This window comes from Schistocerca gregaria, chromosome 2 (genome assembly GCF_023897955.1).
Source record: "Schistocerca gregaria isolate iqSchGreg1 chromosome 2, iqSchGreg1.2, whole genome shotgun sequence".
NCBI classification, from domain to species: Eukaryota; Metazoa; Arthropoda; class Insecta; order Orthoptera; family Acrididae; genus Schistocerca; species Schistocerca gregaria.
The window spans coordinates 215,659,314-215,673,571 of NC_064921.1; the positions used below are offsets into that span (position 1 = coordinate 215,659,314).

General features: G+C 43.4%; 1 protein-coding gene across 1 annotated transcript in view; it reads left to right on the forward strand.

The window, feature by feature from the left end:
• LOC126335707 (Down syndrome cell adhesion molecule-like protein 1 homolog) overlaps positions 1–14,258 on the forward strand; it is a 371,152-nt gene that overhangs the window by 10,673 nt on the left and 346,221 nt on the right. Inside the window, exon 2 of the mRNA XM_049999164.1 lies at positions 11,872–12,044. Within this exon, the coding sequence (XP_049855121.1) occupies positions 11,872–12,044 (173 nt within the window). The remainder of the gene's footprint in view (positions 1–11,871; positions 12,045–14,258) is intronic.

The window sequence follows — 14,258 nt, forward strand, 5'->3', positions numbered from 1 at the left end:
ATTAATATAGATCAGGAACAGCAGAGGTCCCAGGACGCTTCCCTGGGGAACACCTGATATCACGTTTATTACTACGAACTGCGACCTTCCTGACAGGAAATGACGATTCCATTCACACAACTGAGACGACACCCCATAGGCCCGCAGCTTGATTAGAAGTCGCTTATCCTAAGGACAAACACACACACCCACGCCCGAGGGAGGACTCGAACCTCCGCCGGGACCAGCCGCACAGTCCATGACTGCAGCGCCCAGACCGCTCGGCTAATCCCGCTGGGCTAATATCTTGAAAAAGCGAAAATCAACAATACTGAAATTAAGTTACTGAAGTGTAGTCGCATTTAAGTCATGTGATTCTGTGGGAATTGAATAAGGAAATGCGTCAATGAATGTAGAAGACCAGTTTTGCTATGTGAACAACAAAATAACTGACGACGCCAGAATAAAATAAGACGTAAAATTGTAATAACTGAGAAACATAAATTTAAATGTTCAGCATCTTTATTGAAAATAAGTGATTTAGTGTTGTTTTATATGGTGTGAAACATAGGTGATAGACAATAAGAACGTGGCGCTACAGCGGAATGCTAAAGATTAGATGGGTATAATGGACAACTAGTGAGGAGCGGCTAAATCTAATTGTGGAAAAAAGAAATTGACTAAAAGGAGGGAACGGTTAATAGGACACGTCTCGAGGCTTCAAAGACTCGTCAGACTCGTAATGGAGCGAACATTGGGGAGCGAAGGGGATGAGAATTGAAGAGCGAAATCAAGGCTTGAATACATAATCAGGTTCAAAGGGATGTAGGCTGCAGTAATTATATAGACACGAGAAGACTTCCACAAGACAGACTACCGCATCTAACCGTCTTCGAATTGATCGGTACGCACACATCCCAATAATCTGTGTGGCAGAATGCTAGACGAGCATCTGTCCGCGGTGATCCTGTCACACTACAGCTGAAGCTCAGCCACCTACAGCCGCTACTCACATTACGTATGTGTCACATGCCGCCGTCACAATTCGAAGTGCATTTATATTCTGCGCTGCGTTACACTCTCTTCGGCACATTTCTACCCCACAGGCATCAGCACCGTTGTAGTGTTGCGTTCCGTACAAACTGCAGATTTGCGTTATTATAGCCGGCCGATGTGGCCGAGCGGTTCTAGGCGCTTCAGTCCGGAACCACGCAACTGCTACGGTCGCAGGTTCGAATCCTGCATCGAGCATGGATGTGTGAGATGTCCTTAGGTTAGTTAGGTTTAAGTAGTTCTAAGTCCGGGGGACTGATGACTTCAGATGTTAAGTCCCATAGTGCTTAGAGCCATTTGAACCTTTTTTTTTGCGGTACGATAAACAGACTGTTCGAATTCTGTACACGGCTCATAAATGTACCATCTATGAGATATAATTATCCCGCACGCATTACTTTCCGTCGGGAGACAAGTATAACAAATATTCATGTTTCAAGTGGAAACGACTGACGTTAGGAACTGATAGTCTCAGGTTGGTGCGTAAGTTCGTAGCGTTTTAGTTTTACATGTTGGTATTCCGGTTGCTATTTGTATATTTATCGATTATCATTTTTTATTTGTATTTTGCTGTTGCTCTCTGAGTTTACGTATTGTGATTTTGTCATTTGGAAATAGTGAGTGGAGCTGTGGAAGCTAGACTATAGAGTACCAAGTGGGGAAATGGGAACATTTCCGACATGTTCTGTTTGAGTTCAGTGAAGGATGACAGCAATGGAGGAAACCAGAAACACTGACGCCGTGTATGGGCAAGTAAGGGAGTGAGATAGGGTTGTAGCGTTTCCCCGATGTTACTCAATCTCTATATTGAGCAAGCAGTGAAGGAAACAAAAGAAAAATTCGGAGTACGTATTAAAATCCATCGTGAAGAAATAAAAACTTTGAGGTTTGCTGATTACATTGTAATACTGTCAGAGACAGAAAAGGACTTGGAAGAGCGGTTGAACGGAATTGATACTGTCTTGAAAGAAGGATATAAGATGAACATCAACAAAAGCAAAACGAGGATAATGGAATGTAGTCGAATTAAGTCGGTGATGCTGAGGGAATTAGGAGATGAGACACTTAAAGTAGTGAAGGAGTTTTGATATTTTGGGAGCAAAATAACTGATGATGGTTGAAGTAGAGAGGATATAAAATGTAGACTGGTAATTGCAAGGAAAGCGTTTCTGAAGAAGAGAAATTTGTTAACATCGAGTATAGATTTAAGTGTCAGGAAGTCATTTCTGAAAGTATTTGTATGGAGTGTAGACATGTATGGGAGTGAAACGTGGACGATAAATAGCTTAGACAAGAAGAGAATAGAAGCTTTCGAAATGTGGTGCTACAGAAGAATGCTGAAGACTAGATGGGTAGATCACATAACCAATGAGGAGGTATTGAATAGAATTGGGGAGAAGAGGAGCTTGTGGCACCACTTGACTAGAAGAAGGGATCGGTTGGTAGGACATGTTCTGAGACATCGAGGGATCACCAATTTAGTATTGGAGGGCAGCGTGGAGGGTAAAAATCGTAGAGGGAGACCGAGAGATGAATACACTAAGCAGATTCAGAAGGATGTAGGTTGCAGTAAGTACTGGGAGATGAAGAAGCTTGCACACGATAGAGTAGCATGGAGAGCTGCGTCAAACCAGTCTCAGGACTGAAGACCACAACAACAACAACTCCCCGAAGTGTAACCATCACTGCTAACGTTTATGGCGAATAACTGAGACGTCTTGCAAACATAATGCAAGAACAACGACCAAGAAGACTGCGTGAAGTGATGCTACTCAACAATAACTCTCGCCTGCGTTTTTCTAGAACGACAGAAGACACTATACAGGAGTTGAGTTGGGAAGTCTTTCCGCACCACCCATATTCACGTGTTCTTGAGCCCTCACATTTTCACCTTTTCTACTTTCTATCGTATAGACTTCTAGAAGAAAATAGACTCCCGCCATTGTCCGACGACGTCTTCGCCTCAATACCGCGTGAATCCCACAGTCGCCGAATCTAAAAGTTTGAAAAATTGTTCAAATTGCTCTAAGCACTATGGGACTTAACATGTGAGATCATCAGTCCCCTAGACTTGAACTGCTTTAAACCTAACTGACCTAAGGACATCACACACATCCATGCCCGAGGCAGGATTTGAACCTGCGACGTAGCAGCAGCGCGGTTCCGGACTGAAGCGTCTAGAACCGCTCGGTCACAGTGGCCGGCCGAAAAGTTTCCCCAGCGTTAGCAAACTGTTGTAAATAGTGAAGGAGTATATATTTTTGATGACCGTTCTCTCTGTTACGTATCAGTTACGATTATTTAACTTATGAATAAACGCTACGAACTTATACACCAACCCAATATTTTGCATTCCTGAGGAATAAACTTCATAAAAAACATATCCTGCGCAATAATCTGTTTCCTACACACAGTGAGTTGAGAGTGCAAGTGACAAGGAATTAACAGATATCTAATTAAATACAACATCTTAAAAGCACAGTCTGGAACGGTGCCCTCATTTTCTGGACACTGTGTTACCAGTCCACTGAGGTAACTTGCACCGTTACCTTGCCGCTAATACCAACAGGAGAACTTGTGCAATTATTTATTTACTTAATCTTACCTGATTAGGGTCTTCAGCCGGGCGCAGTGGCGGAGCGGCTCTAGGCGCTTCAGTCTGGAACCGCGCGACTAATACGGTCGCAGGTTCGAATCCTGCCTCGGGCATGGATGTGTGCGATGTCCTTAGGTTCGTTAGGTTTAAGTAGTTCTAAGTTCTACGGGACTGATGACCTCAAATGTTAAGTCCCATAGTGCTCAGAGCCATTTGATTAGGGTCTTCATGCCCTGTGCTAGATCGAAGCAGGGTTCCACAAGTACACTAACTTTTTTACATCGCAGTTGCTTAAGAAATAACAACTTTAATACCATAAAAAGCGTTAAAGTGATTTTAGTTACTATGTAAACAATGTGAGTAAATAATGCTGACTATGAACTAATAAAGTTAATAGTGGCAGCACTTCTACTATTGCTGCTGCTGTCACTAACAATAATAATGACAATAATAACACTCGTGATAGGTGAAGATGAAAAAAGAATTTATAGGTGTACAAAATAAATGTTCTCTGATATAGCGAGTTCTGGAGAAAGAAAATTGAAGGATATTGCACCAGCGATGGAAACAGAGTATGACTTCTTCGTAGCCACAGAATTGTTTCTGTGATGGAATTCTTACACTTTTTTGAATTGTACTGTATTTTCATTACAAAGAGTAACTTTTTTGGAGTTTAGATGGAGTGGACAGATCAGCAGAATACTGCAGCACGTTGAAGTTTGCAGTTTGTGGGGCGGCGGGTAAAAATAAAAAGGTTTGTTAATTGTTTTGAAAGTTGGCTTGAGAGGTTTTTAAATAACGCTGCCTCTTACAAGCGCCTGAAAATTATTTGTGCGGATAGCGGAAAAGCGATAAAGAACGTGCTGTCCCTAATCTTCTATTGCAAATACACAACTCTGCTGGCCAAACCTGAAATAAAATATCCTAACTCTCTATATTTATTTCAGAGGAGTCAGGAACAACGACGACAAACAAACGTCCGCTGTCGTTCAATAAATCAGGATATTCTGATTATAGTTCGTATGCACAAGAAATAATTTTGCTGTTAATTAAAGTTTTCCTATCACATTCAGCACTCGACACAGTTCAGAGGCAAATTCTACTTGAAGTTCCAAGTGTGACTAATTATTGCTCTGTCTGCTAATTAAATACAGTTAATTGCTCGCCTTAAAAGTGATGAATAGACTACGCCACTTGCCACGCGGTTTTCTGTAACTTGGGCATCGGTACACGAAACTAAAGCATAGAAAACAAAACACAGGCGTTGCAGTAAATCCAAAAAAGTTCGTCTTTCCACAGTTTCACCAAATAAGCTAGATGTCTACTCGTAATCCGATAGAAAAAGACATATTTTATCAGACGTTGTTCTGCCAATTCTTTTAATGTAGCAGTAATCGCCAGTAATCGCGTCAGTGATATCCCGACTATTATGTCATCATGGAGATTTTGTATTACACTACTGGCCATTAAAATTGCTACACCAAGAAGAAATGCAGATGATAAACGGGTATTCATTGGACAAATATATTATACTAGAACTGGCATGTGGTTACAGTTTCACTCAATTTGGGTGCATAGATCCTGAGAAATAAGTACCCAGAACAACAACCTCTGGCCGTGATAACGGCCTTGATACGCTTGGGCATTGAGTCAAATAGAGTTTGGATGGCGTGTGCAGGTACAGCTGCCCATGCAGCTTCAACACGATACCACAGTTCATCAAGAGTAGTGACTGGCGTATTGTGACGAGTCAGTTGCTCGGCCACCATTGACCAGACGTTTTCAGTTGGTGAGAGATCTGGAGAATGTGCTGACCAGGGCAGCAGTCGAACATTTTCTGTATCCAGAAAGGCCCGTAAAGGACCTGCAACACGTGGTCGTGCATTATGCTGCTGAAATGTAGGGTTTCGCACTCATCGATGAAGAGTACAGCCACGCGTTTAACACATCTGAAATGTAACGTCCACTGTTCAAAGTGCCGTCAATGCGAACAAGAGGTGACCGAGACGTGTAACCAATGGCACCCCATACCATCACGCCGGATGATACGTCACTATGGCGATGACGAATACACGATTCCAATGTGCATTCACCGCGATGTCACCAAACACGAATGCGACCATCATGATTCTGTAAACAGAACCTGGATTCATCCGAAAAAATTACGTTTTGCCATTCGTGCACCCAGGTTCGTCGTTGAGTACACCATCGCAGGTGCTCCGGTCTATGATGCAGAGTCAAGGGTAACTGAAGCCATGGTCTCCGAGCTGATTGCCCACGCTGCTGCAAACGTCGTCGAACTGTTGGTGCAGATGGTTGTTGTCTTGCAAACGTCCCCATCTGTTGACTCAGGGATCGAGACGTGGCTGCACGATCCGGTACAACCATTCGGATAAGATGCCTGTCATCTCCACTGTTAGTGATACGAGGCCGTTGCGATCCAGCACGGCGTTCCGTATTACCCTCCAGAACCCACCGATTCCGTATTCAGCTAACAGTCATTGGATCTCGACCAACGCGAGCAGCAATGTCGCGATGCGATAAACTGCATTCGCGATAGGCTACGATCTGACCTTTATCAAAGTCGAGAACGTGATGGTACGCATTTCTGCTCCTTACACGAGGCATCACAACAACGTTTCACCAGGCAACGCCGGTCATCTGCTGTTTGTGTATGAGAAATCGGTTGGAAACTTTCCTCATGTCAGCACGTTGTAGGTGTCGCCACCAGCGCCAACCTTGTGCGAATGCACTGAAAAGCTAATCATTTGCAAACCACTGAATCTTCTTCCTGGAGGTTAAATTTCGCGTCTGTAGCACGCCATCTTCGTGTTGTGACAGTTTTGATGGCTAGTAGTGTAGTAGTGTTTCGTAATAGGTTCTTAAGCCACTGATAAAATTTTCTCGAGCATACATCAGAGTCGTTTGGTTAAAACTTATGAGCTTTTGCCCGAGTGCTCCTCCACCACTGTGAAGTACAGGTCGCTCAAAAAGACGTGGCGCCTATATGCGCAGACTGTGCAGTAGTGGAGAAACGATGGTAGTGGTGGGGGTTCCCTTGTGAATGTGCTATAGGAGACATCCAGTTAGAACAGCTAACGCCTTCGCCAAAAGGCCATCCCATGTAAAATGTAGGCTACAGCTACCTAATTTGCAAAAGACTGTATCAAATTTTACATCAGTACGACCAATAACTCGACAAATATAAAATTTCAAAATGACATTGGCAAGCACAAAACAGAAATAATGGGAAATTTGGGTATTGATTTCTGTTCCAAGCACCTGATACAAAAAAGCCAAAAATTTATTCGTACTTAGGTACTGCTTTATCATGCATTTATTGTGAATAGTAACAGCTCAAGTACTTACCGTGAAAAGTTCACACAACCATATCTTCATGCTAAACTGCCGTTTTGTTGCTGACCCGAACATTAAGAGTGCATTTCTAACAAATCCAGATTTTTCTTCTGTAGATTAGTCTTTTACTTCCTCTGTAGAAGAAGCATTTATTTATTTTCAAGAAACGAGAAAATTTCTTGTATTCTGCACAACTGTACATTCATGTGACATACGACTTTTACCTGTGTGTACTACTGCAAGGAGCTGCGCTTTTGAAAGTGTCGCTTTTATTACTATGATTGAGTCATCTAACTACTCATTCTCCCCAATGTGAGACCCAAGAGCATGTCGTTCAGCGTCATATATGATGGATCAGCTCACTTTATGGTAATTTCTCACGTTATTCAGAGGTTCAATACATTTACTTCGCATATCTAATGTGCATTTAGATGTATAAAAAAGTAGAAACAAAAATAGAAACTTACGTGCCTGTGACCTAACTTGTGTAATAATGATCGCAATGATAAAATGCCTCGTGTGAATGACATTTTCTTTTATTAATGGAACTACTGAGTTTAATGTTGGGCACTGTTCATCCGTCATAGAGTAATTATGTATTAGTCTCAGGACAACTGGTTCATCACATTTGTCTGAAAGCATATTCCCTTCCCTATCTTCCCTGTCTTTCCCTAAGTAGAGGAGCCTTGGGAAGTACCTGTAGCTACATTTTTGCCTCGTTCTTTCTTCTTCCTTATGGTAAATGCCAGTTGCTGTTGCAATCCCCTCAAGCACGTTTATAATGGGATTTTTGTCCCTCGTCTGCATCTTCCAAGATAAATTTTATGACACTGCACACCGTCGCCCGTGCATGAACTGAAGCACTTTCCTTTCAGAGCGAGGAGATTGCGATGCCATGCTGTGAAGAACAGAGGTAGCAATGAGAACACCCAAAATACGAGGGTTGGCAGGTGACAGAACATTAAAAACTGAAACAGCCACTGTAATCGGATGAAGCATACATCTCAGCAGGCGACACCCAACTGAAGCTGCCCCCCCCCCCCCCCCTTTCGAGACAAAGGAAAGGACTCACCCAGCGACCATAATAAGAATGCATTTCTGCTGCCGTAGTTGTACAACCGTGCTCTTACCCGTGACATCACTGTTTCCTAGTTGATTGTCATACAAGGTAATTGTCGTTGCGAGACCGCCTCGCCTGCTTCGACCTTCCGATGGCTGGGTGCCAAAGTATGCTTAGTTGTAGGCCGCCGTATTTAGTGAGGGTATTGTCAGAAATTTTTATTTCGATCACCTTTTTATCACGCTACACCAAAGGCCATTTTTCTCGAGATTATCAGGTACTTAATCATCTGCATACATTGTATTTTATCAGCTGTGAACAGCATACCTTCATGCATTTTGGTGCTCCAAAATCCAACGTGGTGTTCAGCCGTTTTGAGGGTTACATGGGCTGCATCGGTAGCCGAGTGGTAGGGGAGGGCACAAGCACTGCAACAGGGTGCAGTTACCCTCGTGACGAAAACTGAGAAGATACTTGAATGGGAAGTAGCTGCTTCCAGCGTTGTAAAGCTGACAACGGCTAGGAGAGTCGTGTATTAACCATATCCCCTTCCACACCGCACCCAAAAATCCCACTGGCAGAAGACTACATAGCAGGAGACTGGTTTGGTGTCGATCTATGGGCCTGACTCAAGGGCTTTAGTTTAGTAAAACGGCAAGTCAATACTTAAAGACAGTTTCTTTTAAATTCCATTGGTTGTCATCGCTGACTCAACAATGAGACTCCTTACCTTCGCTTGTGATATTGTGCGTTAACTAAGTAGCTCTACAAAATTTCAAAAACGTAAGACTGTGCTCCTCAGAAGCTAATGAAACGTAGCATTCTACGACTACAGTATGAATAAGTCACACTTGGAATTTATCAGTTCATATAAATACCTTGGTTTGGTAATTTGAAAGAATACGAAATGGAACGATCACGTAACCTCAGTGGAAGGTGAAGTGGGTGGCAGATGTCCTTTTACTGTCCTGCTCTCGACATATGATTGGACCGGGGCGAGTTACTAACAAGTGGTGCAGCTGGAAGTACTCTCTGCCATGCAGTTTGCTTTGGTTGCAAAGTGCGACTGTAGATGTAGAAGAAAATACACGTACTGATTTCAAAAAATGTGTTACATGTGTCAGTAGGTACCAAGGAAGTAATGAGGGGAATCATTGGTTTTCTGTGCTCTGTAAGGACTAGGTTTGTGGGGATAATGCACAAAATACGACTATAGTAGGGCGAAAGCTGCCGTAGTGAACTAAAAATTAACGAATGGGTAAATTGCTTCAGAGGTGGACATCTAGTTTTGTGCGACGAAGAGTTTTCGACTTCGAAAACGGATAGAAACATCGAGAAATCTTAGCTCAATTTCTTCTCTCTACAGCAGGACTTGCCGCTGTGTGCCTAACTACTTCCCAGCCATAGGTGCGCGCCGAGTGTGGACCGAAGCTCTACGTCGCACGGCTTTCCTCGGTACTTCTCGGAATTACCAAGTACACTGCGACATTTCATTTACTATTTCGGTCAAAACAACTCTCTTCAGTTCGGCAGAATCATGTTGTCGGCGCTGTTTATCCTTCCTATTTGTTCCTGGTACGTAAAATGCTCACAGGTTCAGTGGCTGTTTGCACAACAAGTGGCAGTCTAGTGATCTTTCGTCACAAGCCTTTAAAAATGGCAGAAGAGAGGGACAAGAATTCTCAGTATCTATTACGCAGTTGCATAATCGACGGGTATTGCAAATTTCGTACAATCCTGCTAATAGCCGCAATTCAGCAGCTGCAGAATATTTCAACAAACATAAAAAGTCAGAAAAGGAAACCTTTATTTGGTTCACTTTACGGTTTCAACAGTTTAAACTGTCATCTTCGGAAGTGAAATAGGCTCAAATCATTGGTAAGGCAACGTCAAAATAACGATATGGCGGTATACATGTAGAAAGGAAGTATCTTCAAAACAAATGTACAAAAACTGAACAGCAGAAGTAACAAAAATTCTAAACAGTTAAGCTTGAGGGCCACGACACAACATTGCTACAAAATCAATAAGACAGAGTAACATGCATTGTATGTGTGACGAAAGTCAACCAACAGACAGGTGACGCGAAGGGAACTGAACATGCCTACAAACGGGACCATCCGACCGCCGTGTCATCCTCAAGAGGATGCGGATAGGAGAGGCCTGGAGTCAGCACGCCACTGTCCTGGTCATTATGATGGTATTCTTGACCGAAGCCGCTACTATTCGGTCGAGTATCTCCTCAATTAGCATCACGAGGCTGAGTGCACCCCGAAAAATAGCAACAGCGCGTGGATGCCTGGATGGTCACCCATCCAAGTACCGACCATACTGTGTATATAAACTGCAATGAAGTCTGCAGCAGTTGAAGCAAAACTACGCATTAAACTTTATAAAACCATATAAAAAACTTAACAAAACAATTTGAACAGATAATAAACCATGGACCAAGGATTAAGCAAACAGACACATGAAAAATAATATCATTACTATGTAAAGAAAGCTAAACAAAGAAAGGTTTGTCTCCATAATGAGCTTGCAAAAGTGCCACAATATTTCGATCAACACCTGTTTATGGCCGGCCGGAGTAGCCGAGCGGTTCTAGACGCTACAGTCAGGAACCGCGCGACCGCTACGGTCGCAGGTTCGAATCCTGCCTCGGGCATGTGTGATGTCCTTAGGTTAGTAAGGTTTAAGTCGTTCTAAGCTCCAGGGGACTGATGACCTCAGCAGTTAAGTAAAAGTATTCAGAGCCATTTGAACCATTTTTGAACCTGTTAATGAATGGCTTTTTTCGATTGTGAAACTAAATAATTCATGATTATGTGGAAACCTGTGAAGTTATCTGCGTGCGTATGTGTGTCGACAGTTTGTACCAGATAAAAACTGTACAATGTCTTCAGCCCGCCAAAAATAATTAAATGATTCTGAAAATTGGTTTTGTCTACGATCTACGCTGTTAAGAAATTTGAAACATAAAACTAAGTCGTATGCAGTGAAGCTGCTTTGCAATCCTAATGTAGCACATTCGCAGTTTCTCCTGTCTTCCCTGTCCTCGTGCTCATCACGTTGGGTATTTTGATCACAATAGCCATACATCAACACGATATCGAGCTTTTCCGCAATTGGCAAACGGTCCATTTTAACACAGGTAATGTATCACGAAGCAAATACCGTCCGCACTGGAGGAATGTTACGTGATACCACGTACTTATACGTTTGTGACTATTACAGCGCTATCTATCACAAAGCGAAAAAAAGTGGTGCAACTAAAACATTTATATTTCTTTACGTAGTTCACGAATATGTAATAAAAAGTGGGGGTTCCTAATTTAAAAAAAAAAAACCAGTTGATCTCCGTTTGACCTATGACAGCGCCATCTAGCGGGCCAACCATAGTGCCATCTGGTTTCCCCCTTCAAGCTGGACAAGTTTCGTTCTTTGTAGTTTTGTCGTTTCACGCTTATCTCGTGAGATATTTGGCCCAGTCACGATCAATGGACCACCCTGTATACATGAAAGTTGTAATGAAACGTCAACTGAGAAGTAACAGGTTCAAGTACTAACAATATTGTTCTCGTATGTGTTGTCATCTTTCGTTTGTACTAATCTCGTTTCCTTTGTGTGACAGGTTTTCAGCGCGCGATCCTCCTAGTTCTTCCCCCCCCCCCCCCACCCCTCCCCCCCCCTCCCCCCCCCCTCCTATCTCTGTTAATACCATATCTGACTTGCGAAGGCGGAATGTCCTGGAGTGTGAGCCCGCCGTGCGCACACTCAGTGTAGTGGATGCAGATTTAAACGTTGTGGCTCGCCTGTTGTGCTACAGGTGGTACCGCGGAGGGGACTCCCCGGCGGCAGTGCTCCTGGGAGACCGGGTGCGCCAGGCCGGTGGCAGCCTCTACTTCCGGCGCGTCTCCCTGGCGGATGCGGGCCGCTACACCTGCCTCGTCAACAACACGGCGGGACACGTCAGAGCCCCCACCACTCTCACCGTCACAGGTAACGCACACAGGCACTCTTAATAATTTATTCAGACCGAAATAAACCTTAGTGTAGACGAACGCTTACTCAAAAAATCCTCATTGGGCATCCACAGCAAGTTGTAGAACGTCGCTGAAAATGGTTGTTATTTTATCGGTGTTTCTGTTAACTTGTTTCTCCTGGTTCATTTTTTTTTCTTTGGCCTCATTTTTGAGACTGGTTTCATGCACCCGCTCAACATACCTCTGCTGTCTTACTTCGACAAAGCACCATTTGCATCCGTTTTTCTAAATTATTGATTGTTTCTTCTGGTTCATTTTTTTCTTTGGGCTCATTTTTAGACTGGTTCCATGCTCCCGCAACAAATACTGTCTCACTTTGTCAAAGTACCACTTCCATCCGACTTTCTAAATTATTAGTTGAACATATTTCAGTCTCTGTCATCCTACCATCACATACAGTTTTTCTCCTTTACATGGAAATTATTCCTCGATATCTTAACAATTAACTGACGTGTGTATTACTACGATGTGTTGGCGTCTGCTAGACCGCGCCTCATGAGACGATACGTTTTCTTCAGTACAGTACAAAAGACAGGGTGTTTCAAAAATGACCGGTATATTTGAAACGGCAATAAAAACTAAACGAGCAGCGATTCAAATACACCGTTTGTTGCAATATGCTTGGGACAACAGTACATTTTCAGGCGGACAAACTTTCGAAATTACAGTAGTTACAATTTTCAACAACAGATGGCGCTGCAAGTGATGTGAAAGATATAGAAGACAACGCAGTCTGTGGGTGCGCCCTTCTGTACGTCGTCTTTCTGCTGTAAGCGTGCGCTATTCACTACGTGCAAGTGTGCTGTGGACAACATGGTTTATTCCTTAGGTCAGAGGATTGTTCCACCGCCTAGAACACAGTGTTGTTGCAACAAGACCAAGTTTTCAACGGAGGTTAAATGTAACCAAAGGACCGAAAAGCGATACAATAAAGGATCTGTTTGAAAAATTCCAACGGACTGGAACGTGACGGATGAACGTGCTGGAAAGGTAGGGCGACCGCGTACGGCAACCACAGAGGGCAACGCGTAGCTAGTGCAGCAGCTGATCCAACAGCGGCCTCGGGTTTCCGTTCGCGGTGTTGCAGCTGCGGTCCAAATGACGCCAACGTCCACGTATCGTCTCATGCGCCAGAGTTTACACCTCTATCCATACAAAATTCAAACGCGGCAACCCCTCAGCGCCGCTACCATTGCTGCACGAGAGACATTCGCTAACGATATAGTGCACAGGATTGATGACGGCGATATGCATGTGGGCAGCATTTGGTTTACTGACGACTCTTACTTTTTCCTTGACGGCTTCGTCAAGAAACAGAACTGGCGCATATGGGGAACCGAAAAGCCCCATGTTGCAGTCCCATCGTCCCTGCATCCTCAAAAAGTACTGGTCTGGGCCACCATTTCGTCCAAAGGAATCATTGGCCCATTTTTCAGATCCGAAACGATTACTGCATCATGCTATCTGGACATTCTTCGTGAATTTGTGGCGGTACAAACTGCCTTAGACGACACTGCGAACACCTCATGGTTTATGCAAGATGGTGCCCGGCCACATCGCACGGCCGACGTCTTTAATTTCCTGAATGAATATTTCGATGATCGTGTGATTGCTTTGGGCTATCCGAAACATACAGGAGGCGACGTGGATTGGCCTCCCTATTCGCCAGACATGAACCCCTGTGACTTCTTTCTGTGGGGACACTTGAAAGACCAGGTATACCGCCAGAATCCAGAAACAATTGAACAGCTGAAGCAGTACATCTCATCTACATGTGAAACCATTCCGCCAGACACGTTGTCAAAGGTTTCGGGTAATTTCATTCAGAGACTATGCCATATTATTGCTACGCATGGTGAATATGTGGAAAATATCGTACTATAGAGTTTCCCAGACCGCAGCGCCATCTGTTGTTGACAATTGTAACTACTGTAATTTCGAAAGTTTGTCTGCCTAAAAATGTACTGTTGTCCCAAGCATATTGCAACAAACGGTGTATTTATATCGCTGCTCGTTTAGTTTGTATTGCCGTTTCAAATATACCGGTCTTTTTTTTAAACACCCTGTATATTCACAGGAATGCGTCATTTTTAACGATCTAACTGTAATGAAGTTTCCAGAAAGAAATTTTCACTCTGCAGCGGAGTGTGCGCTGATATGAAACTTCCTA